The 27,261-nt window shown below is 44.6% G+C and overlaps 1 protein-coding gene across 1 annotated transcript; it reads right to left on the bottom strand.

Annotated features, from left to right (window-relative positions):
• Window positions 1-13,441: 13,441 nt before the first annotated feature.
• CNRIP1 (cannabinoid receptor interacting protein 1) lies at window positions 13,442-26,260 on the bottom strand. Its single transcript, XM_045008568.1, has 3 exons — window positions 25,925-26,260; window positions 24,355-24,499; window positions 13,442-14,931 (listed from the first exon to the last, which is right to left on the bottom strand). Exons 1-3 carry the CDS (start codon window positions 26,101-26,103, stop codon window positions 14,767-14,769), a joined length of 489 nt encoding a protein of 162 aa, XP_044864503.1. The 5' UTR covers window positions 26,104-26,260; the 3' UTR covers window positions 13,442-14,766.
• Between the last annotated feature and the right edge of the window lie 1,001 nt (window positions 26,261-27,261).

Here is a 27,261-nt window from a genome sequence, read left to right as displayed (position 1 = left end):
TCCTGCTGGTACTCCCGTCTGGGAACTGAACTTATTTAAGTTCCACACTTTAAAGAGGAGTGGATAAGTCCTTGCAGATGAAGAAGGAAGGGATGGTGCTGTCTGGCTGCCAACATAGGGAGTGTTGGGAGATTTAGTTGCTGCCCTGTTTGGGTGGCATTTTGGCTTTTGAGTGGAAGCTGCATGGAAGGAACGCAGATCTTTGACAAGCTGTTCTTGCTGGTGCATGCTGGGCAGTCTCTTGCAACAGAGACACTGTCCGAAAGTAGATCTAATACTTAGAGATCTAGGTATCAGTGATTTCAGCTCTGTAATGTGTAAGAAAACTCTAAATTGAGTCTAAACTAGCTCTTTTATAATACCGTGGAGAGAGGAAGGGTCAAATGGTGTCTAGGACCCTTAAACAGTGACAGGCCCAGCTCACACAAGTACCTGTCCCCACCCTCTCTCTACTCATTGGGCTTTGGAACCCATGTCCCCTGCCTAGCAAGTGCCATTCAGTTGAGGGTAGGTCCCTCCATCGGGGTATGCCAGGTACAGTTCTGCTGCCCTCGAGTTCACACAACAAGGATAACAACCCTTTATTACTCCTGCCTCAATAACAAGGAGACTGGGGATCCAACACCAGCCACAAGTGATCATTTGGGCAAGCAATCTTATCATGCTGAACACCTAGGCAGGTTGGGTGTGTCCATGCAATAAGATCAGCTCCTGAAGTCCTTTTCCACAGCTCACCACTAGGTGTCAGGGGAGAGCTTATTCAGACTCTGCTTACACATATTTTCTAGACTTTTAATTATTTTTGTTGCTCTTCTGTGGATTTTCTCCAGTTTGTCCACATCTTTCCCAAAGTATGGTAATTGAAATTGGATACAATACTCCATTTGATGCCTTATCTGCGCAGAGTAGAGTGGAAGAATTACTTCTCATGTCTTCCTTACAACACTCATAATATATCCTAGAATGATGATTGTTTTTTTGCAACAGTGTTACATTTCTTCCTCATAGTTAGTTTGTGATCCACTATAACCCCCAGTTTCTTTTCTACAGTACTTCCTAGGTAGTCATTTCCCATTTTGTAGTTGTGCAGCTGATTATTTCTTCTTAAGTGTAGTACTTCACATTTGTCCTTATTGAATTTCTTCTTATTTATTTCAGACCCATTTCTCCAGTTTAAGATAATTTTGGATTCGAATCCTGTCCTCTAAAGCACTTGCACCCCCGCCCAGCTTGCTATTGTCCACAAACTTTATATGTGTACTCTCTGTCATTATACAAATAATTTATGAAGCTATTGAATAGAACTGGACGCAGGACAGATCCTTGTAGACCCCACTTGGTATGCCCTTCCAGCTCGGCCGTGAACCATTGATAACTACTCTGGCCTACAGTTTTCCAACCAGTTGTGCACCCACTAGCAGTAGATTCGCCTAGGCTATATTTCCCTAGTTTGTTTACGAGAAAGTCATGTGAGACAGTATCAAAAGCATTTATAAAGTCAAGATATATCACATCTACTGCTTTCCCCTATCCACAAGCCTTGTTACCCTGTCAGAGAAGGATATTAGATTGGTTTGATATGATTATTATTAATCATGATGAGGGATATTATTTTATATTAATATGATTAGTATTAATCATAATGAGGGATAGCTCAGTGGTTTGAGCATTGGCCTGCTAAACCCAGGGTTGTGAGTTCAATCCTTGAGGGGGCCACTTAGGGATCTGGGGCAAAAATCAGTACTTGGTCCTGCTAGTGAAGGCAGGGGGCTGGACTTGATGACCTTTCAAAGTCCCTTCCAGTTCTAGAAGATAAGTATATCTCCTATTATTATAATTATCGTTAATTATTGTCTGATCTCGCTCAATTTCCCACAACTGTGAAAATGTAAACTGATAAATATTAAAAAATGCTTAAAAATAAACAACAATATGATCTGTTGAATATATATAAAAATTGAATTCTACTGAGCTTCCTTAGAATTTGGCCAAATTTTGTTGGATTCTCATAGGGACAGCAAAACACACATCTGTGACACAGAGGCCGCCTTCTCCCAGATTTCATGACCCTGCTCCAAAGCATGGGGGCAGTGGATTATGTCAAAGAAAAGGTTACCAGAATTTTTTTAACATGGCTAAAACAATATATTTCCTCCTATCCATATTATTGGAAATGACTCAACTAGTTTGGCTGACGTTTTCATAAAAGCCTAAACAAACTCAGCCTGAGGCAGACAGCCACTATGGGAAATTTCAACCCAAATGGTTAAAATTTGGCAAGCTATAAACAACTGAAAACAGGCTCTTGTAATGGGATAACATCATACAAGTGATGCTGCCAGCTCCACCTATAAATATAATATTGTTACATAGACTTTTGCCAGAGGACAAGTTTTAGGAGAGGCTTGTGGGATCTGTTTGATTGGGAGTGTTGCTTATATGTTTTAAAATTAGGGTTGTCAATTCATTGCAGTTAACTCAGGTGATTAACTCAAAACAAATTAACTTGATTAACAAAATTAATCATGATTAATTGCAGTTTTCATTGCACTTTAATTGTAGAATACCAATTGCAAGTTGTTATAAATATTTTGGATGTTTTTCTACATTTTCAAATATACTGATTTCAATTGCAACACAGAATACAAAGTGTACAGTGCTCACTTTACATTATTATTATTTTTCATTACAAATATTTGCACTGTAAAAAAGATAAACAAAAGAAATAGTATTTTTCAATTCATCTCATACAAGTACTGTAGTGCAATCTCTTTATTGTGACAGTGCGACTTACAAACATAGGGTTTTTTGTTACATAACTGCACTCAAAAACAAAACAATGTAAAACTTTAGAATCTACAAGTCCACTCATTTCTACTTCTTGTTCAGCTAATCCCTAAGAGAAACAAGTTTGTTTACATGTATGGGAAATAATGCTGCCAGCTTATTTGCAACATAGCCTCCAAAAACTGAAAACGTGACACTTTTGTGGTCTGTGTTGCCAGCTATTTATGTGCCAGATATGCTAAACATTCGTATGCCCCTTCATGCTTCGGCCACCATTCCAGAGGACATGCTTCCACGCTGATGATGCTCGTTAAAAAAAAAAGTGTTAATTAAATTTGACTGAACTCCTTGGGAGAATTGAATGTCTCCTGTTCTGTAGTTTTACCCGCATTCTGCCATACATTTCATGTTACGGCAGTCTTGGATGATGACCCAGCAGATATTATTCAATTTAAGAACACTGTCACCGCAGATATGACAAAATGCAAAGAAAGTACCAGTGTGAGATTTCTAAAGTTAGCCACAGCACTCAACGCAAGGTTTAAGAATTTGAAGTGCCTTCCAAAAGTTGAGAGGGACAAGGTGTGGAATGTGTTGTCAGAAGTTTTAAAAGAGCAACACTCTGATGCAGAAACTACAGAACCCGAACCACCAAAAAAGAAAATCAACCTTCTGTTGGTGGCATCTGACTCAGATGATAAAAATAAACATGTGTCAGTCTGCACTGCTTTGGATCATTATTGAGCAGAACCTGTCATCCTCAAGGAAGTGTATTCTCTAGAATGGTGATCGAAGCAAATGCTATTTCTTTTGTTTGTCTTTTTTACAGAGAGCACATTTGTAATAAAAATAATAGAAAGTGAACACTGTACACATTGTATTCTGTGTTGTAATTGAAATCAATATATTTGAAAATGTAGAAAACATCCAATAATATTTAAATAAATGGTATTCTATTATTGTTTAACAGTCTCAATGGTAGTCTCACCTACCATTGAGACTGTTAAACAATAATAGAATACCATTTATTTAAATAAATTTGGCCTTAGTGTTTTCAAAGTCCTCTACCTACCAAGGTGCAGAGTCTGGACTGAATTCACGCAATTAATGGAATTATCCACTTAGCCTATTAATGAAACAGCACATACATCCTCCATATAAGCAGGTATAATTGGTCATATAGCACCATTGACTTCAGGTTAAAACTTTGAAGTCTATGGAGCTATGACAATTTATACTAGCTAAGGATCTATCCCTGTGAGTAGCCCCATTGACTTCAAGTTCAGCAAGTCATTTCAAACCAACCTAATTTCCTTCTTTGACAGGGTTACTGGCCTAGAGTTTGGGGGGGGGGGTGTAGACATGATAGATCTTGGTTTTAGTAAGGCTATTGACATAGACCCCCATAAAGCAACCAGGGAAATGTGGTCTGGATGAAATGATAGAAGGGTTAGAAAACCTGACTTTGAGGAAAAGTTAAAACAGCTGGGCAGATTTTAATCTTGAGAAAAGAAGACTGAGGGGGAACCTGATAAGTTTTCAAATATTTTAAGGGCTGTTACAAAGAGGAGGGTGATCAGTTGTTCTTCATGTCCACTGAAGACAGGAAAAGAAGTAATCAGCTTAATCTGCAGCAAAGGAGATTTAGGTTAAATATTAAGAAAATCTTTCTAACTATAAGGATGATGATGATGATGGGCAATCACTCATTACCGAGTATGATTATGGGAGTTATGGGTCCTCAGGTGGGAGTTATGGATCCACAGGTGGCTAATAAGGCCAGTCCTTGAACCAAAAGTTCTATTCTAATGAGGGCAGATGTTTTCAGGCTCAGCAGGAGGCTGTTGACCGTGACTGGAGACCAGTCTCTCCTTCCTCCTGCACCTCTTGTCCTCTTCGGCTTGTTGGCAAGCAAGTTCAAAATGCAGGGGACCAGCACGTAGGACTTCACTCCATTTTAAGCGATCCTGGGCAAGTGTCTCCCAAGTATCAATGTCAATATTACATTTTTTTTAGGTTGTCCTTCAGCAAGTCCTTATAATGCTTCTGTTGTCCATCCACGTTATGGTAAGGATAGTTAAATACTGAAATAGGTTACCAAGGGAGATTGTGGAATCCCCATCATTGGAGACTTAAGAACAGATTAAACAAACACCTGTCAAGAAAGGTGTAGGCCCAGTCTCAATGTTGGAGTATGGAATAGATGACCTCTTGAAGTCCCTTTCAGCCCTACATTTCTATGATTCTGTGTGCATAAGTGTCCACAAGATCAGGGCCAAGATATGATTCTAAAAACTGTCAAGCTCATTAAAATCCTCAGTGGGGGACATGAGCATTTACAGCACTAACATTCTTCCCTAATTAGTTTTACAGAGATTCTAGAAGATCAACATCACTTAGCTTTTAATTGCATACCGTAGCGGCATTTCAACGTACTCAACAAGTCACTCAAATGCCGTTAACCAAATGCAACAAGCCTCTTCATGCATGTAAAATTTTGAGCCACTTGTGCACAGATAACATTTTAGTTACAATAAGGATATAGCGATGCCTCATTTATATTCATGACATTGTCTTTCAGGGGAGCAGTCTTTGTTAGAAAGATGTCTTTCTGCCATTCTGTGGGGTTCTGGAATCACTCAGCTTCGCTTTGCATCCTGTCGTTTTAAAGATGTATGACTATATGTACCTCAGCTGGTGTAAATAAGATTAGCTGCTTTGAAGTCAAAGAAATCAGGATAATTTATACTAGCTGGGGGGTGGGGACTTTACAACTGTTGCCTCTACTTCTGATATCTGTGTCGCTCCTTTGCCGAGTGGTAAGAGAAGTCCAGGGACCTGCATGTTGGCTTCCCACTGAAAGAAAAATCACTGACATGTTTACACATATGCTCCAGTCCTGAATTGTGATGGTCAAGCAGTATGCTGGTAAATCCCTTCCTCTGGGACTTTCAGCCCAACACTAAACCTTGGCTCCACTGGAGCAACTCTGCCTCTAGAATTGACTCTAATCAGATTCCCTGGCAAAGAACAAACTCTCCCATTGTGTATGTAGCTCCCTATCTCCTGAAGCAACTTTTACACACAGAACCATGCATGAGCCTTGCAAAACCAACACCACAGCATGTCTTCCCAAGAGTCAAAAACCTGCACCCATGAAAGATCAAGACCACGTTACTAATGAACAGAACTTTGCGTTTCTGTAGTATGTTCCACCCACCAATGTCAAAGTGATTGGTAGTATGATCAGGACTAGTGATAAGTCAGTGTGTTACCTGGGGTTATCTGAACCCAAAGCTATGGTAACTATTTTCCAGGTGGTGTCAGGAAATAAATCAGTGTGGGGACACAGCACCTCCATCTGATAAATGATTGGTATACACAAGAGTGCTTTCACCTAAAAGTCCTTGTTTTTATTGAGTACAAAGCATACACCTAAAATAGCAATAGTCTTAGAGTACCCCAAAAATAATTACCCAAAGTTTGAGGTGGTATTGAGTGATTCAGCAGCAGGATTCTGGTGGCCAGTCTTTCTCCTAGCTGCTGGGGAGTTTTATGCTAGTCTCCTAGCTCGCAGAAAATCCAAACTTCTTCAAAGTACACTCTCTAACTAATCTTTTCCTAGATAACTTAAAACAAAGCATAACTAAAAGTAACTGCTAAGAGGCTGGGATTTCCCTAGCAACAGTAAAGAACTCATAATTTCTACTTATCAGCAAAGCAGCTTCCAGCAAGAAACTTACAAAACACAGGTACTCAGACCACAGTCAGTTTTCCACTCCCCGCTCTCCTCATGAATCTGTGCTTGTTAGTAACACGCTTCAGCTGTTTTTTTCTGTCTGCCTAAGCCAAGGCCAGATTTTTCCTGATTCTGTGGTGTCCTTGCTTCCCGTCTATGGTGATTAAGTGCACAAGATGGCTGTGGGTTATGTCACATAAGTAACAGTCAGCATAAGTAACAGTCAGCTTGGATTTGTCAAGAACAAATCATGTCAAACCAACCTAATAGCTGTCTTTGACAGGGAACAAACCTTATGGATAGGGGCCAGTGGAAGCAGTAGATGTAGTCTATCTTGACTTTAGTAAGGCTTTTGATACTGTCTCACCTGACCTTCTCATAAACAAACTAGGGAAATACAACCCAGGTGAAACTACTATAAGGTGGGTGCATAACTGGTTGGAAAACTGTTCCTAGAGAGTAGTTATTAGTGGTTCACAGTCAAGGACATATCGAGTGAGATCCCACAGGGATCAGGTCTGGATTTGGTTCTGTTCAATATCTTTATCAGTGATTTAGATGATGGCATAGAGAGTACACTTATAAGGTTTGCTGATGATATAAAGCTGGGAGTGGTTGCAAGTGCTTTAGAGAATAGGATAAACGTTCAAAATGATCTGGACAAACCAGAGAAATGGTCTGAAGTAAATCGGATGAAATTCAATAAGGACAAATACTAAGTACTCCAATTAGGAAGGAACAATCAATTGCACACATACAAAATGGGAAATGACTGCCTAGGAAGGAGTACAGCAGTCAGGAGGGTGGGGGTCATAGTGGATCACAAGCTAAATATGAGTGAACAGTGTAACACTTGCAAAAAAAGCAAATATTCTGGGATGTATTAACAGGGGTGTTGTAAGCAAGACTCAAGAAGTATTTATTCCACTCTACTCCGTGCTGACTAGACCTCAACTGGAGTATTGTGTCCAGTTCTGTGGGCCACATTTCAGGAAATATGTGGACAAATTGGAGAAAGTCCAGAGAGGAGCAATAAAAATGATTAAAGGTCTAAAAAGCATGACCTATGGTGGAAGATTTAAAAAATCCTTTATCAGAGTTGTCTTGGATGCACTAAATTCATAACCTCAGAGAGGAAGCTGCAGAATTTGTGCATCTACTTCACCAGGAGCAATTTTTCCCCTTGTTAGGTTTTGAGTCATTCTGTAAAGCCAAAGTCAATGCAGCTGTGTTGATTTACACCAGCTGAGGCTCTGCACCTATTCTGTGTTGACATGAAGGGGCGGCAGGCTCTTCATTTCTACATTCATAAACTAGTCTGCTGTTAGACAGGGATAGGGCAAGGCTATCGGGCCAAAGTTCCCCACATTTAAATGGCAAGCAGCAGAGAGGGAGACAGAGTACGGTGAATCTTATCTGCACCCTCCCAGTCAGAGCCAACCTATTCACCCCTACCTGCCCAGAGAAGGTCTGTGGGAGGCACTGCAGTCCAAGGGCCTCAGTGCCTTCAGTGCCCCAGGAGCAGATGGGGAGAACATGAGTACCACAGAGGGCTGTTGAAGGGACCAGGAGATTTGTTTGTATGAGCTCTCCACCCCTTCATGCAGCTGATATCACCCATTGGCCGAGTGTGAGTGGAGCCCTTTCCCTAACCCCTTGGTGCATTGTACGGTAGCTGAGTATGCCCAGGAGTGGTCAGCGCTGTGTTGAGCCAGAATGTATTATGATAAAGGGCTGCTTTGCTGCCAGGCACCCAGGATTCTGCCCTGGGAGCACTTCCCGTTATCTAGGGGCAATCTACTCCATGGCAAACTGGAGCTAAAGTTTCTGACCAGTCCCTGGATTCTCTGCCACTAGAGGTGGTAGGTTGTGAATTCCATATCAGCTATTTAAATTTGAGGGGTTTATTGCGTGTATTTTAATTCTGCCAGTACAATAGCGTCTTACATTTATTTTGTGCTGCTCTCACACTTCCAATTTTCAGTACATTGTAGATTTTTTTGTATTGACAGAATTGCACCATATAAATTGTTTGGGGTGGGGTAGGGTTAAGATGGAGGTTTTAGTAGCATGGGGAGGGGACAGCTAAGCCTTTTGCCACATGGAAGTTAAAGATTATGTGGGGCATGTTAGCTGGAGACTTCTTTTTTAAATGCTGACAGGGATATTGCCATCTAAAATGTAAGTTTCATGGTTCTCCCTTCTCTCTGGAGACTACCCCTTCCTTGGCCAATCCCCCCTTTTGGGCTGGCTGCCAGCCAGCCTTTATAGCTCTCCTCTGAGCAGGCCCACAGGTGCAGCCAGTTCCTGAGGCCAGGCACCAGCCCTCTCCCCAGCCCCAATCTATTTCCCCTGATTGAGGCTGGCTGAGCAGGGGCTAATTAGGTGCTTGTGCACCAGCACCCTGCTACATACCTCCCCCCTTAAGCTGGTGCCAGGCCCGGCCTCCCTCGGCCTCGTCTTCCACGGCCCGGGATCTTATTCGGTTGTTGCGCCCCCTTCCCAGCCGAGGGGTCCCCTGGAACCACCCCTTGGGGTGTTTGCACTCCCCAGCCGCAAAAGGCACATTCGATCGGGGGTGAGGCACCCCACCGGTCTACGCTTACCCAGCGGTCCTCACACCATTCACAGGGCTGGGCTGGCCGCGCCAGAGGCTGCCCTTCCCTTTCCAGCGGGGGTGATAGCTCAGAGCCCACTGCCCTGAGTCAGCCCCCTTCCTCTGGTCCAGGTTCTCTGTCCCTTTGTTGCTGGTCCTCCCTCTGCAGAACGTCTTCTACATCCCCGAGGGCTCCCTCCCCCTGCCCGGGGAGCTCCCTGGGCTCCTCAGACATACTCTCTTGCTTATTCTCCTGGCTTTGTTGTCTAGGCTGTCCTACGCTTCCCCCCCGGAGGTTGTGGGGCCTTCCTTTGCTCCTGATTCACCTCCGCCGGGGCCTTGCTCTCCCTTTCTAGGGTTCTTTTTCTCCTCCTCCTGGGTTGCTTCCCCCCGGCCGCCTTTCCCTTCAGGGGAAAGCGCCAGTCCTGCCCTAGGACCACGGGGTACGCTAACCCTTCAATTACCCCCACCCGTTTCCAGGTAAACTGCCCATCTACTTCTAGGGGTACCTGGGCCACGGGACAACATTTTCTATCCCCATGGATGCAGTCAACCCACATCCATCCCCCAGGGATAAGCCAGTGCGGCTTTACTACTCGCCGCTGTACAAAGGAGTGGGCGGAGGCCGTGTCCACCAGACCCCTCTGGGCCCTTCTCCCTACCTGCACCGGGATGGTGGCCAACCCACGCCTCCTTTCCCCTGCCCCAGTCCTAGTCCATCCACAAAAGTCCGCCGCTCCGCACTCCATCACCGGGCAGTCCCGACTTTTGTGTCCCGGCTGACCACATCGCCAGCACACGAACTGCCCCGGGCGGCTAGGGGTCCCCTTGGGCTCCTCCCGTCGCCGGTCCGGCGGTTTCCCCCCGCTGTGCTCCCGGGGTTTCCTGCTCCCTTCTGGGCCTCGCAGGACTCGGTGCCCCCCCACCGGGAAGTCTGCCTCTGCGTACTCTTCGGTCCTTTGCACGGCCGCTTCCAGCGTGGCCGGCTGATGTCGCCACACCCACACCTGCACACTGTCAGGGAGGCCCTGCAGGAACTATTCCAGGACCACTTGGTCCACTATCTGGCCCACAGTGTGGGCATCGGGCCTCAACCACCGGGTTGCCCAGTCCATTAGTCTTTGTGCAAAGGCCCGGGGTCGTACACGCCCTGTCCATCGGGCTGCCCTAAGCTTCTGCCAGTACTTCTCGGCCGACAACCCAAGGCGATCTAAGATGGCCGCTTTTACCGCCTCATAATCCCTGGCTTGGGTCTCTGTCAGGGCCATGTACACGGCCTGTGCCTCCCCGGTGAGATAAGGGCCGAGCCGTAGGGCCCAGGTGCTCCGATCCCATCCGGCTCCCAGGGCCACCCGCTCAAAGGTGCCCAAAAAGGCATCGGGGTCATCGGCGGGGGCCATCTTACACAGGCTAAGGCCTGGAGTCCGGGCACCATCCCCCACCACAACAGGACTCACCAAACGCTGGAGGAGCTGCTGCTGTACCGCCGACTGCTCCTTGATGAAATCCTGGAGGGCTTTCTGTTGCTCAGTTTGCCAGGTGAGGAGGGCCTGCCGCTCCACCTGGTGGGACTCCTTGAAAGACTGTAGTGTCTTCCCTAGTTCGGTCTGCTGCTCTGCGAGCCATTGCAGGGTGCCTTCCATGCTCAGGCTGCCACTCTGTGTCTATGGCGCGGATAGAGGATTCCCGGACAAGCCCCCATGTGTAACCGGGTCCTTTCCTGGCCTGCCTTCCCGCTGCTCTGGGCTCCTTTAATAAAGCACCTTCAGGCTTCTCTTTTGCAGCACCCGTGGTTTTTATTTATATCTAGTACCCACCGCCAGCAACACTATATACAAAGTTTACAAGGCTTTGGTCTCCTCTTTACAGGGGTTCTCCCTTCTCTCTGGAGACTACCCCTTCCCTGGCCAATCCCCCTTTGCACTGGCTGCCAGCCAGCCTTTATAGCTCTCCTCTGAGCAGGCCCACAGGTGCAGCCAGTTCCTGAGGCCAGGCACCAGCCTTCTCCCCAGCCCCAATCTATTTCCCCTGATTGAGGCTGGCTGAGCAGGGGCTAATTAGGTGCTTGTGCACCAGCACCCTGCTACAGGGTGATTAAAGTCTCCCATGAGAACCAGGGCCTGCGATCTAGTAACTTCTGTTAGTTGCCGGAAGAAAGCCTCGTCCACCTCATCCCCCTGGTCTCGTGGTCTATAGCAGACTCCCACCACGACATCACCCTTGTTGCTCACACTTCTAAACTTAATCCAGAGACTCTCAGGTTTTTCTGCAGTATCATACCGGAGCTCTGAGCAGTCATACTGCTCTCTTACATACAATGCAACTCCCCCACCTTTTCTGCCCTGCCTGTCCTTCCTGAACAGTTTATATCCATCCATGACAGTAATCCAGCCATGTGAGTTATCCCACCAGGTCTCTGTTATTCCAATCACATCATAGTTCCTTGACTGTGCCAGGACTTCCAGTTCTCCCTGCTTGTTTCCCAGGCTTCTTGCATTTGTGTATAGGCACTTAAGATAACTCGCTGATCGTCCTGCTTTCTCAATATGAGGCAGGAGTCCTCCCCTCTTGTGCTTTCCTGCTCGTGCTTCCTCCTGGCATCCCATTTCCCCACTTACCTCAGGGCTTTGGTCTCCTTCCCCTGGTGAACCTAGTTTAAAGCCTTACTAGATTAGCCAGCCTGCTTGTGAAGATGCTCTTCCCTCTCTTCATTAAGTGGCACCCGTCTCTACCTAGCACTTCTTCTTCTTGGAACACCATCCCATGGTCAAAGAATCCAAAGCCTTCTCTCTGACACATTTTCCATGTCTCTTTTTGATTTGTCCTTAATTTAGGCTTGCTCATATTATTTGTGTGACAGTCTGTACCCCTATGTTCACCCTTTTTACAGGACTATGATCAATTTTGTACAAAGTATGCCTTGTAAGGTATCATTTGAAAACTCATAATTTGCTGATCATTATTGTCCTGGTGAACTATGTGTTGCAACATTGTATGTAAAGTTATAAGACTCTACTGTATGATATTACTAAGGTATATTCCATGTCTGGAGAGCAGTCACAAACTCTAGAGACAAAAGGCTAGCAACGCCTCAGCCAGGTGTCAACAAAATCAACAAAATCAAATGGACAGTAACCATTCTTTGGCAAGAAAAGATGCGAGGTGAAAACCTACATTATAACAAAGAAAGAGCTAGGGATTCCCCGTCCACACATACTTTCAGTCTTTTGAACCTCAGCTGGAGATGATTCTCAAAGAAAAGAAAGACCTATAAGAAAGAAGAGCAGATGCTCCAATTGATTCCTCATTTTCTCTCTACCCATGGCACCAACAACACTTGACGAACAAAGGAAGCAACATTGGACTGGGGGAGGGATCTTGACTGAGAGACATTCAGCCAGTAAAACTTCTAAAACGTGGTGAAAGAGATTTTTTCTTTGAATTCAATTAACTTGTTAAATTAGGCATTAGTTGCATCTTTTATTTTCTTGTAATCAGTTCTGACTTTCATGCCTTGTTACCCCTTGTAGTCACTTAAAATCTATCTTTTGTAGTTAATAAGCTTGTTTTACTGTTTTATCTAAACCAGTGTGTTTGGATTGAAGTATTTGGGAAACTTCATTTGGGATAACAGGATTTGTTCATATCATTTTCTATTAATAAAATGACAGACTTTACATGAGCTTGTATACTCCAGGAGAGAGCTCGGCACTACAAGACATACATTTCTGGGGGAAAGTATGGGACTGGGAATTTGCTGATGTTGCTCTGCAGTGTAATTCATCAGTGGTTGGCTATAGCACTCATACACTGTAACTGGGAATAATTTATATGTTGGAGGCTGTGTGTGAGCAGACCATGAGTGGTAGCAGTGTAAAAAGCACCCCAGGGTGGAGAACTGAGGGGAAAAAGCTGTTCATCAGTAAAAATTGTACCTTGGGTAATGTCACAACGTGGTGGTGACAAATTCTGTCTTCTGTTTATGAACTTCATATAGAATCTGTATCTGTACATACTACTAAGACAATCCTAGCTGCCTGGGTTCTAGCAGCTGGGGTCAGAATTTCTCAATAGTGACTAGTGATTTTTGGCACCCAACTTGAGACACTTTAAAGGGGCCTGACTTTCAGAACATGTTAAAACCAACCCTCTAAGTCAGGCCCTTTACAAAGATGTTTCAGGGTGGGTGCCTAAAATCACTAGTCACTTTTGAAAATCTTGGCCTTCATCTTCCTATACTCAACTTTAAAGTCAAAAGTAAGAGATGCCAATTAGAGGGCACATGCTCAGAAAAAATATAGATTGTTTCCAAGTCCTTTATTAAAAAGGTCAAAAGTTGTGATTACAATTTACAGACATGATTTAAAAATTATTCACAAAGGGTTACAGGAACAACTAATATACCAGAGAGAGAACTTAACCCAGCAGAGACTGAAGGTGGGACAGTATAGTAATTTACCTGCTTTATTTATTGAAAGAAGAAATCTGAATCTACGTTCCCCTTTGCCTCTCAGCTGTAAACATTGGAAATTACATGTTTAGCACCTTAAGCCATGATCCTGCAACACTCATGCACAAGTGTGCACTGATGCACTTTACTTACAACTTAACTGTCCTTTTGCTGTCACATGCGTGAGCATTTGCAGGATCTGGGCCCTTCTTCAGAGATGAGTATTTCTGGCTGATATGAAAGTCTGGAGGTTTTAGTACAGTACTGTGATCACACCTCAAAAAATTCATTTCTTTTGAAAGATTCTACTGGTTTGAGCAATATTCCTAGTCTTAAAAAATTGAGACTCCCACTGGAACTGATTATCTCGATGAACTCAGAGAACATTAGGTGTGACCATTATATTTTGTTAGAGCAGTGTACATGCTCTAAAGATATGTATCAGCAACATCAATAGATGTGCAATTATGCCTTTAAGACCACGGATTTATTGCTTTTCGGTATGTTTTGTTATGCTAATGGTTTTCATGGTATCTCTTGGTTTTTAAAAAATCACTTCAGAAACTGGGGAACAGAGCAAAACAGTGACATTTCACCAAATTTCACAAAAGAGGAAAGCTAGTCACAGCATATTTTACAACATTAACAGAACAGAGAGACTCAGTATGTCCAAGTCTCTCAATATGAAAATGCAACTTCAACAGTGCAGTAGCCCATGTCCAAACATCCAGAACTTGCACTTCTGCTGTCTACCATGACAAGACATAGACAAACTGCACAATGGAGCATGTTTTAGGGACAACACAAATATAAATACAGAAATCATCACTAATATGAAGTTGGATCTGAATTTTACTAATGCAAGGTATTTCACCAAGGGTATCACATCTGGTGATACTGTTTAGCGGGTATTATCCACATCTTGTTGGCATCACAGTGTTTACTTTACCAAGGTGCCTGCAGAATTCCCTTCTGCAAGGATGAAGAATACTGCAGATGCCATTATAAGTTTAAGTACTGTGAGTAGCAAGTGTCAAGGTTTAATGTCACCCACTGTATGTATAATTTAGCATGTTATTTGTACCACGTGGGACAAAGCAACTGTATAGTATGCCTTTGTTAAGGCTTCGTGCTGGTTTAAAGGTAGATTTTTTAAAAAAAAAGATTGTCCAGCAGTGTCCACTTTGCTCATCTTCAGTGGAACATCTCTTTGTTGATCCACATAAGACTGCGTGTCTCATTGGGTTTGCATTCATACTCGATGCTACCAAAGGCGTTTCCCCATTGGCAATGATTTCGTTTGTGGTAGTCATAGAATTTGACTTGCCAGACTGTCTCAAAAGTGCCGATGTCACTAAACTGCGAAGGACAGGGAATAAAGTTGTTAGTAAGCAGCTCAATTTTTTCCCCTCCTCCTCAATGCAATGTGCCCTCCAACTAAACAGCACGTGTGAAACACTGATGTAAGGGTTATTCCCAAAGTAGCAAAATCAAAGATCTTTCAAGGTTGCCATAGTATCCTTCATGCACTCTTTAGTGCCTAAGCATAATTAATAGTACATACAGGGCCTGATTCTCCCCTGCCTTGCCCCTCTGCCACTCATTAGTACTTGTGCAAGGCGAGTGAAAATGATACCATTCTGACCAGGTACCATTTTATACCCACTTTCTATAAGTGCAAGTAACTGCTGGGGGCAAGGCAGTGGAGAATCAGGTTCATAATGCTTTCAATGAGGATCGTGCAACACCTGGTGAGGTGATGAAAGCAGGTGATTATGCCAAATACATATTGTGTGAAATATATATCGCCAACATATGAGACGTGGTTTTCCAGCATTGTGCAATGTACTGTGCTTGCCCTGAGATCTGAGGTTAGTGGGTTACCTGTGTACTTTGATCTGTACACAGAATTAACCGTAATGAACTTCCTCGTTTTTGCTTTGCCTGCAGTCTCGAGTGTTACCTTATTTTTTCATTTGCAGTGCCATTCAATCTGTAGATTAATGCAAGTTATTACTATGCGAGCTGTTACTATGCTATGTGTAGACTTCCCTTGGCTTCTATTCCACATTTTTATACCAAACAAGAGTGAGAGAGGCTCCCACTTACATTTTGCTATAATCACTGCTCATTGTAATGTGCTATTGAATCATAATTTAGGGACAAATGACAGAAGCTAGGAGATAGCAAAATATATTCCAGTGGTTGCTTAGGAGATAGCAAAGTATGAGTGATTGGCTAAGTTCTATTACAATGAAAGAGAATTAAGATTTCAAGTTGTATTGGACTTGGCGTTTGTCTATGAACTAACATTACTTTAAACATGTAATTTAGAAATGAATGGGGCTACAGTAATAACAACTTGGAATTCCAACAGTATGAAATATCTCATGTTTCCCCCTCAACCTATTGCAAGACACCAGTATAACAGCAGGTATCAGAGGGGTAGCCGTGTTAGTCTGGATCTGTAAAAGCAGCAAAGAGTCTTGTGGCACCTTATAGACTAACAGACGTTTGGGAGCATGAGCTTTCGTGGGTCAATACCCACTTCGTCGGATGCATGTAGTGGAAATTTCCAGGGGCAGGTATATATAAGCAAGCAAGAAGCAGGCTAGAGATAACGAGGTAGTATAACAGCAGAATATGCTCGCATGAGAGGTACAAGGATAGATTGTCATTTTAATTGCACTTGTATAAATGTGGAAGTTACTCCACTTCAACTGAGGTCCTGCAGATTTTCACCAGCACAAATGACCTTGGAGGTTGTCTTTGAACTGTGGGTATGAGGGTTTGTACACGCCAGCTCTAGGCTCAACAGCACGTTATATTGGTGTATGTTCTATTTGCAGGAGACTAACCACTGAAGTCAGTACTACTGCAATGGAATAAGTATTACTATGTTTTTATTGTTCCTTTAAAAATATTCCTATTGCTCATTTTAATAATGACTCTTCTCCATGTGACTGTTTTCATTGCAATCATACATTCAGGAGCTGACCTTTGATCATCCACATACTGTATTCACCACTGGAAAGTCATCATGTAAATCCCTTTTCAGAATGACTCTTTCAGCTGGCCTGAAGAAGCAGGAGCGTCAGTGTCTACACCTGACCGATTACAGCTTATTTCCCAGTTGGGCAGTTATTTTGCTTCTGCCTTCTGTGCAGTTAGTAAGCTGCCACTGCCTAACCTAAGGGACACATTTATTACCTCACCCACCTTGTCGCTGCGGAAGGGACATCTTTTCAGAAGAACTCTGCACCCAGCAATGCTCATTGATAATTAGAATTTAGTTATGAGCATAATGGGAGCTACTGGGTCCTGAGTTCTTTTGACAATCGGACTTCAGTTGTGGGTGTCGCCTTCATATCTGCACCGTTACAGGAAGTCACAGAAAACAGTTCCCAAGAATCTGAAGTTACTGTAGCAGTTCTCCCGCACTCTCCCCCATGGCTGCGTTCATTCTCAAGGAACGGACATGGTTTCAGCTACCCAGTCTGGGGGCCACTTGTAACCCAAAGCAGTAGAGGCTGAGAGTGCTGTGTAAGCACTGTGCTTAGCCCTGGGGAAAAGGACTACCACCTGCTGCTCAAGGAAGCCCACTTACCAACCCAGGAATGGCATTGCTAGTGGAGGGAAGTGTCAGCCATCCTCATCTGAGAGGATAGTTAATCTGATGTAGGGCCTTGTGCAATGCACTAAAGGAGTTTGCATGTGTATTTGGGGGAGCAGAGAATGGCGGTGGGGGGGTGTCTGTGAACTTCCTTGGAGAAAAAAAGTCAGTTGTAATACTGTTGATAGGATTAGATTGGCTAGGCCAGGAAATAAGTGATGGGGGTATCGAATTCATATAAACTGTATAGAAAAGCTGGACTGGAGAGATGTACAAGGAAAAGAAGCCTTCCCCCCAACCCAGACTACAGAGCTACCCCGAATAGTCCCTATGATGTTAATGCAGCCCCACTGTGGGATTCCTGGGGAAGGATAGGATGATCTGTGGACATTTTGGCCATGCTGTGCCCCAACCCAATCCCTGAGCACAGGCAGCACCATCTAGGTGGCTGAGCAATCTCTACATGGTTCTCCTAAAGTCCCACCATCCTGCAGAAGAATTACACCAGTTCCACCACCTAGGGACTCTCCAGGACTGCATGGTTAGTAGTGGTAACTAAAGGAAACTTAGAATCAGAAGGTCCTTTCCCTCTCTTGCAGGTATGTGCCATAGTTCTTTATGCAATCACCCATCTATGTGCTACAGGGCTCAGTAGTTAGTTATTCCCTCAATCCCTCTGAAGTTGGGCGCAATGAGTTTTTTTAATGGCTATTTGTTATGGGGGGGGTTGTTGTAAGCTGACCAGCCCCCTATCAATATTGCATTACATAGCTCCATGGTGTCGGAGCACTGTCTGGAACATGGTCCCTGCACTCTGAAACCCTTAGTCACCTTCTAGGTGATTTGAGGACTTGCCCTTCCATACAGGCCAGTCCCATGCATCTTGGAATGCAATGGTAAAGGAACAGAGATCTATCCTTGGGCATCCAGGAGAGGATACCAGATTCTCTTTTGAAGCTACTTGCTGCCATTACCACCTCCTATTAGAACCATTGCTGCCTGAGCACACAGAGTGCTGGGCCTCCAGCACGAGCATCCTCAGCCCCTCCCAGGTGTGTGTTAACAAATGACCTCCCATAGACCTTTCCCATGGTGAGGGCATAAGCAGAGCACCCTACAGATCAAAACCTCTGCTCCTCAATGCAACAAGGAGGGGGCTTCTGGGGCACTGGAGCCAACAACTCCCCAGGGTTACCGTCATTGTCAAATGGTGCGTGAAGACCTCAGAATCATTCCTTTAGTGCTCTGGTGTGGTGGGGCAGCTGCTCCACCCCCATGTGAGAGGGGGCTAGAGTAGGCCAGAGCAGCTGTGCAGGCTGGCAGCCAATAAGGAAAGGGCTTACTGGGAGCCAATCACAGCTAAGATTGGAGACAGCCAGTCAGGGCTCAGCTTGGCTCTATATAAAGGCTGTCCAGGAGGGCCACAGGCAGTCTCTCCCAGATCTTCAGAGAAGAAGGTCTGTCTCTTGAGTGAGGAGACCAGCACCTGGGACAGCACAGCGCTGGGCAGGCTTGGGGGAAGCAGAAGGGAACTCCAGCCCACTACCTGCCAGGCTGCAGGCCCTGAGGGAAGGGCCCAACCGGTGCAAAGGGGCCGAAAGGGAAGTGGCCCAGGGAGAGAGGCACACAAAGGGAGAGAAGGAGGGCAGGAAGGCTGCCACCAAAGGGTCCCTGGGTCAAGACCCAGTGTAGAGGGCAGGCCTGGGTCCCCCCCTTCCACGAACACCCAGCCAGTGGATGTGGTGATAGTGGGCTGCACCAGACCCCTGACACAAGGGGTTAGACTTTGAGGTGTGGTTGACCACTGTGGCTGGGGAGTAGAGAGAGACTGCTGTTAACCCCCCCACCCCGGAAGGGGGTGAGGATGGACTAGGGAGCACTGCCAGAGGGCAGTGGCCTGAAGAGGATGCCGCCGAGCGGGGAGCAACATGGGTCCACACACCAACTGAGGGTGAGATGACGGACAGGACACCACCAGCAGTGAGCATCCTGCCAAGGACTGAGCTAATTCCCAGAGTGACCAGCGGGAGGCGCCACGGTGGTGAGTCCCAACCCCGTCACATCTGGCTTCCAGTTCACTTCCTCATTGCTCTGCCAATGAGAGCTTCCCTAATGGATACTCTGCTAAAAATATAGCTGCATGGTAAAATAGCTCACAGGTTTCTAGGTACAAGGCATAACCGAGTGTTCAAGAACCAGAAGAACATCTACATAAATAAATGCCTTCCTAGGATCCTGAAGATGCAGAAATAAGATTGCTGATACAAAGGCCTAACTAAACCAAATCCTATTAAATTTTGGGTTGCATTTTGCAATTTTGGGTTGCATTAACAGAGGCAGAGCATGCAAGTCATGGGAGGTGATAGTACCTCTCTACTCTGCACTGATTAGGCCTCATGTGGAGTACGGTGTCAATTTTGGTCACCACTGTATAGAAAGGATGTAGAGAAACTGGAAAGGATGCAGAAGCAAGCAACAAAGATGATGAAAGGGATGGAATGCAAGCCATATGAGCAAAGGCTGGAGGAACTGGGTATGTTTAAAAAAGCGGCGATTAAGGGGGGATGTGATAGTGGTCTTTAAATACGTGAAAGGCTGCCATAAAAAAGATGGAGAAAAGTTGTTCTCTCTTGCCACAGTTGGCAGGACAAGAGGCAATGGGTTCAAATTACAGCACAGCAGATTTAGATTAAATCTCAGGAACAACTTCCGAACAGCAGGACAATGGAACAGACAGCCTAGGGAAGTTTTGGAAGCTCCTTCACTGGAGGTTTTTAAAGAGAGACTGGGTAGCCATCTGTCTTGGATGGTTTAGACATAACAAATCCTTGGCAGAGGGTTAGACTAGATGATCCTTGTGGTCCTTTCTAATCGTATGGTTCTATGATTCTATGCCAGCTACCAACAATTAACAAGAGTTTACGAAGTCACATAACTGAAATTCGATATATTGTGCTCAAGAAATAACTTCTTGTTACCTGTTCTGAAAAAGGTTATCTTGGCTGATAAATTACGAGGAATTTTCTGGCTTTTACCCATTCTAATGCTATTTTAAGACTAGCTTATGACTTGAGGCCCAGTCCTGCTCTTTATTCAAGCAAAATTGACTGCTTTCAATTAAAGTTTAGCTTGCAGTAAGGACTCTAGGATTAATCCCTTACAAGGTATCTTCCTTTCCTAGGGTGCATCAGAACATGACTTGTCTGCTGTAGAATTGGAAGAGCAGGATAACCATGCACACAGGGATAAAAAAGGGTGGGGGTCGGAAGGCGGGAAAGGAATTAAAGCTGTATACAAGAGAGCCAATTTCTAAAACCTAGACATATAAATTGGGCTCTATATACTGCTTAAGCAGGCAAACGGACACAAACTAGTTTTCAGATTGGACTGTCTAAAGTTAAGTGCCTAAATCTCTTAAAGATCTACACACCTTAAATTGGCATTTAGTTGCTTAAAACACCTAATTCTGTGTTTAGATACCTATACTGAATACTTAGAAGCCTAAATACAGATTTAAGTACCCACATTTGAAAGACTGAGCTCTTAAGACCAAATCCTGAGAGGTGTTGAATAGCTGCTTACCAATTTCAAATCCCATTGACTTCACAGTACCTCAGCATTTGATTCTAAAGCTGCTGTTTGAACAAATGTTGTTGCTTCATTTCAGTATCAAAAATCAGCCTTCAGAAGCCTGGGCCGCCTATGGGTTTGTTAAAATATGTCCAAAGGAAAAATAAACTACTGGATTTTCAGGGCTCACGGAGGTGCTGTGGGAGTAAAAATTTCATGGCTAGCAGAATGGAGACACTTTATTCGGTGAAGTTTGATTCTTTGAAAGCATCATTTTCTGCACATTCTCTAAGGGGACACAGCAGAACATGACTGCTACACCTACTGATGGAATTTAATGGACATTGCCTTTGTAACTTGTACAGAAAATAATCTTGCATATTAATCTTATATCTTTGAAAAGAAAATACATTCTCAGAATTCCAAAATTATGCTGGGCATTTGCTTTTCATGGGCAAAGTCTCATATTAAACAGGCAGTGGTATGTTGCAGTGATGAATATGGTACAAAGCACTTAAAGGCTAATGAAATTACCCAGGAAAATAAAAATGTATCTACTATTACCTCTCATTATAAGGAGGTATCAAGTTAGGATATAGACCTCTGATGTTAAGTTACACATGTTGTATTTATGTGTAAACTATTTACAGTGGTGGCAGGATTCTTAAATTACTCAATCTTTTTAGTATCTCGCACTAGTAAATAAAAAAAATACTTGAAGTCTTAAAAATTTAAATGGGAATCTACTTAATTTAGTACGGTGCTCTGATAAGTGATGTCTTTGAGTCGGTACCTATATACCACAAATGGAAAGATTTTACTCTTTAGATGACTACATATATCAAATGTGTGTCTATATTTAAATATAAATTCCTCTAAACAGATTTTCAAGGTAATCACAAATCAATATTTAAAACCTCTTTGAAAACATTTCAATCATTATTGACATGAATTGACAGGGCAATCCCTATCCGCAGGGGTTCCACCATAGTAATAAGTGCAACAGAAAATGTAGCCTGAACACACATCAGGATAGCAAGGGCAGAGCTGCAGTGAAGTACAGAGAAGAGCAGAAATTTAACACTCTGGGCCAGATCCTCAGCAGGTGTCCATGGAGCTATGGCAATTTATTCCAGCTAAGGTTCTGCCCTCCATCTTTTTAGAGGTAGACAGTGAACACCAAGATGGCTCCACCACACAAACATCTAGAAACCATATAGAACTTTTTCTGAAGAGACCTGTGGAAATCTACTGCTTCTCTGATCTTCCTACATTAAACTGACAGTATACCTGCTCCCATCTTCATTATTTCACATTTAATTAACTCTTAGGGGCTCAGTCTTCTCATCCATCTGAGCAAGTAGTTGGACATTTTACAGTCCTTTGCAGTTTTCCTTTTAAAACAAAGGTGAACTCAAAAAAGTCATGTGAAAGGTTTAATAAGCACTCAGCCAGGTTCTTTAGGAGGAATAGTGTATGGATTTTTATTTACTGCACAAGCACTCCATTGATTCTGAGTTAGCTCAGGCTTCAGGAAACATCTAGTTCACACTGGGTGTGGGAAGAGGCTTAAAATCATTAGCATACTCACTTCCATACTCATTAATGGTAGTAGTAACTCGATATCCTTAAGGAATGAAGTTGGCTTCTGATTTGCAATAATGTTAGCTTGGCAATAGCTTAATAGTCTATCAACTTTGAAGCGTGCTGCTTTACCCCAAATGCAGAAGTGACAGGATGCCTCAGTGGGATTTTTTCCTATGCACAATAAAATATTACAGCTAGGAAGCAATGTTGTTGGAGACCTATTGGTTGAATTCTGCTTAGCTGCTTACAACACATGTACCCTTTGCAGCCAGAGGAAGGAGTGCTTTGAAAGATTCAGAAGTGATCTATTCAGACCATTCCAAAGCCATATATATGGTCTCCTGCCCCAAATTCTTCATCTGGAAATTGTTGGTCAGGTGAAAGGCCCCTTTGGGAACAGTGCCTAGCTAGGGAAGGAAGTTATGGAGCATTGTCAGATCCCCATAGATGTGTGAACAAGAATATTTAGCAATTAGGCTGGTCAGACCTCAAGGTTTCCCAAAATCTTTAAATGACATTTCTTCGTCCCCTGCCCCCAATTTCTTAGCAAATTTCAGTCTGAGCAAAAAAACCTGAGACTAAGCCTGAGATGGAAGTGTCTACTACCACATTCCATAACCTGCCATTATAACTGTTAATGGTGATTTTCCATTTGCACTACTGGGACTATAAAATGTTAGTATGTGATCACAGCAAACTCTTCATATATGGTCTTTAGAAGTTTAACATGACTGTATTTGGTGTTGAAACAATTACAACATGCATAATAGCACTCCTTCCCCTAGTCTTTTTATGTCACTGTACCTGGATAATATTGGTGGGGCTGGTAACACCACCTATTATCAAGGTTTAAAGGTAATAATTGGAGATGTACCAATCTCCTAGAACTGGAAGGGACCTTGAAAGGTCATCCAATCCAGCCCCCTGCCTTCACTAGCAGGACCAATTTTTGCCCCAGATCCCTAAGCGGCCCCCTCAAGGATTGAACTCACAACCCTGGGTTTAGCAGGCCAATGCTCAAACCACTGAGCTATGTTGCCCAACACTTTCCATTATTAGACCCTGTGTTTAATTAATTGCTCACAACTTTGCCAAACTTTAACAATTGCTTTATAGGAGTGGCAAAATATTTACAAGTCTGTATTTTATATACTAGTAAGATATTACCTGAAATATAAAGCCTCTCAAGGAATACATTATTTTGACTCAAGTTGTTTACATCTAGGCATCCAGTCTCACAGCCTTTAGCTATGCAAAATGTAAGGGCAGCACAACTGGGCCCAGAATAGCAAAATAAAGCCCCCATCCTGCAGTCACATAAGCACATGCTTAATTTTGTTTTTTTGTAGTTCCATTGGCTTCAGAGGGAGAAAGGCGATAAAGTTAAGCCAGTGCATAAATGTTTTCAGCACTGGCACCTAAGAATATGAGTGCAAGGCGAGAACCCCATTGACCTCAGTAGGTGGAGGGACTGGGTCCTCTCTGTGGATGTGAGAATTACTTAGAAGAAGAAAATTGATTTTCCTTAAAAACAAATGAGTATTTGTTATACCAGTGTCCACATGGAACACAGAGGGAAGGTGAGGCATGCTATTTGAAACATGATTTGTTAAGTTAGGGGGGACTTTGTCTAACTCAGGAGCAGCTCAGTGAATTGAGCAATGCAGGGGGTCGGGTAAGGTCATCCCTCTGCAGTACTTCTCAGTGAGACTTGCAGGTTGAATGTCACCGGGGTTGCTGTGGTTAAAGTAATAGTGATTTCAGTGTGTGGTTCTGCTCTGGCCTCTTTCACGCTTTGCAAGGATATTATATGCAACATCTTAAAGTCTACACTTTAAAATAAACAATGACTGAGATTTACAACAATGAATCCTTTCTATGTTTTCCCATTTACCAGCTGCCAGAATCTCACCCTCCCCAGATCTCATTCAGTTCTTGACTCCATTATCTCCCTTGCCTCTGTATGTGCTATAGTGTCCAGCATGTGCTGTCCATGCTCAGAGGGATGGTACCTGTATGTTGACCTGAAGGGGCTGTCTTTGCCCACTTTTGGTGTGAGGCACTCCTTCTGTATCGTAGATTCCCGTGTAACAGACGACCTGGGCATCTCTTGATTTCTCTTCCAGGAGGATGTTCACTCCTCCTATACCCATAGTCCTGAAATAGACAGGCCTGAAGCAGTTTGAAACAACCCTTGTCCCCAAAACAATTACAAACACAAACCCTGGACACTTGCTTTATCACCCAATCTGATGAAATCAACATGAAGGTGGAGTGCCCAGACATTGCACACATACAGTCTGGGAGGAGTGGGGTCACTCATGGGTTTTTACACAGATTATATTCCATGCAGGAAAGCACAGAAATGCTCATACCCTGCTGTCTCTGCAGAGGCCTGTTTTATGGCATTCTTAATAAGAAGAATAAAAAAATTGTGCTGCTGACTCATTTTGGCTGATGGTGCCTGATTTGGCAGGCTCAGTAGTAACCTGGAGAAGAGACATTGAGTATAATTCAAAGGCGAAGGTTTGACTTATTACAGCTGGGTGTTAGCCATTTGAATGGGCTTTCCAGCGTGAGGATTGCTTTTCCTAGATAGCCCTGCTTGTCCAGCCAGAGGCAGCGCCCACCCCCCAGTCCCCAACACACATCCCTTCTTCCTTCCCATCCCTCCCCCATTGCCGAGCCAAAAGATTGCAGAGCTAGTAGAACCGCTTCTCCTTCCAGATCAAACACCGGGAAAAACCCATGAGGGAGAACTGGTGCAAGCCTGGGAGGCTTCAATTGAACTGATCTCCAGGAAGCTTCTCCGTGGGGGTGGGGTGGGAATTCTCCTTCCCTATCTAAGGAAGGAAGATGTATCTCTTTGGAAAGAAAACACACACACACACACCGTTTGCAGCGATCCATTGTAATTACACACACACACACAGAGAGGCTTTGCAGTGATCCACTAATTACACACACACACACACCCTTTGCAGCGATCCACTGTAATTACACACACAGGCTTTGCAGTGATCCACTAATTACACACACACACACACACAACCTTTGCAGCGATCCATTGTAATTATACACACACAGCCTTTGCAGCGATCCATTGTAATTATACACACACACACATACCCTTTGCAGAGATCCACTGTAATTACACACACAGCCTTTGCAGCGATCCATTGTAATTATACACACACACACACAGCCTTTGCAGCGATCCATTGTAATTATACACACACACACACCCTTTGCAGAGATCCACTGTAATTACACACACAGGCTTTGCAGTGATCCACTAATTACACACACACACCCTTTGCAGCGATCCATTGTAATTATACACACACACACCCTTTGCAGAGATCCACTGTAATTACAAAGGCAGGATGCTGAGGTAGCAGCCGGGGACGGAAGTGCCCCACCCAGACACAGGGCCCTCCAAGTAAGGGGTGTGTGTGGGGAGGAACAATGGAAATCCTGCGCTGTCCGCTTGCCAGGAAAAAATATTAGCTTCTAAAAATAGCCCGTGGGCAGGGGAGGGAGGCCGGGAGCAGCGACAGACCCGCAGTGCGGTGCACTTACGTGGCATGCACGACCCCCGGCTTCAGCACCACCTCGACCGTGTACTTGGCCCCTGTCAGGAATTTGATGGTCCTGTTCTGGTCGAAGCGCTGCCCGTCCACCTTGAAATAGACCGGCCCGTCGTTCGGCTGGATTCTCAGGGAGACGTTGATTTTCACCAGCTTGGGGATCTCGCCCATGGTGTCCCAGCGGGGGCTGCGCGGCTGCCCGGGACTGGAGCGAGGGATGGAGGGAGAGAGCAGGAGGAAGAGGAGAGAGCAGGAGGAAGAGGAGGGGCCGCGTCAGACCCGAGCCAGCCCAGCCCTTCCCAAAAGCAGCTGATGAATTTTTCTAATGGAGGGGGGGGGAGCCTCTGCGCTGAGGCTCCCCCCCTCCCCTTCTCCCAGCCGGATCCCATTTGCAGCTGGTCACATTTCAGCCCGTTTCCAGGGAATTAAGCCGGCCCTGATTGCACCCGCCGTAATCCACTTTTACTGCGGGAGGGGCCGGCAAGCAGCCGCCGGCGCGGCAGGAGATCGGGAACGGCACGGGGAGGGGGAGTGAAACCGGAGCGGAGCTGGGGAAGCAAAGGGAACGGCTCCGCGCCGGGATTGTGATTCCCTGAAGGCAGAGCGGGCCCCTTCCAGACTGCAAAGCGTGCGAGTAGCTGGTGCTCTTTGTACCACGTCTACACACACAGTCTGCGTGTGCTCAGCTTCCCTAGTGCTGGAAAGGACTCCAGAGAGGATCCAGGCACCGTATTAAGGACACCCACGTATCTCCAGCTTCCCTGGAGGACGGTGATTAACCCTGGGAAAACAATCTAGCCCAGACACAACAATACCGGGTCACACACGACAAAGAGAATGGGCAGGGGTGGGGCAGGGGTGGGGGACTGGATTAATTCAGTGGAGGTATTTTTACCCTTCCAAATCGGGCGGGAGCCCTTTTCAAGTGAGGGGAGCTAGTTTAATTGACGAGACTTTTAAATCTAGTTCCACTGCCACATCATTAACTGAGTATTAGGTCTAGTACAAACGGCAGTTCCTGACTAATTCCTACCCTGGTGCAGTCAAGTGAGCATTGGCTACCTTATCTTATGAATCTCCCATTAGGAGAGGAAAGATTCCAGAGTAGGCATGCAGTGCTTCTGAGCTTCCTGCCCCGGCTCACCCCCTTGCAGTTACATTTCTCATTCACTTGGATGCTGGGGGATCTAGCTGTGTCCAGTCAATAGCTAACGAGTCCCTCTTAAATTATCCGCAGGCAGAAAAGAGAATTCGAATTCTATAATAATAGTTTGGGGCTTGAAAGTGTTTCCAGGCGTGTCTCATCTTACGCTGGGGTTATGTTCCACT

Source organism: Mauremys mutica, chromosome 3 (assembly GCF_020497125.1).
Source record: "Mauremys mutica isolate MM-2020 ecotype Southern chromosome 3, ASM2049712v1, whole genome shotgun sequence".
Classification (NCBI taxonomy): domain Eukaryota; kingdom Metazoa; phylum Chordata; order Testudines; family Geoemydidae; genus Mauremys; species Mauremys mutica.
Note: the sequence above shows the minus strand (reverse complement) of the source record. Positions and strands in the feature narration are given on the sequence as shown.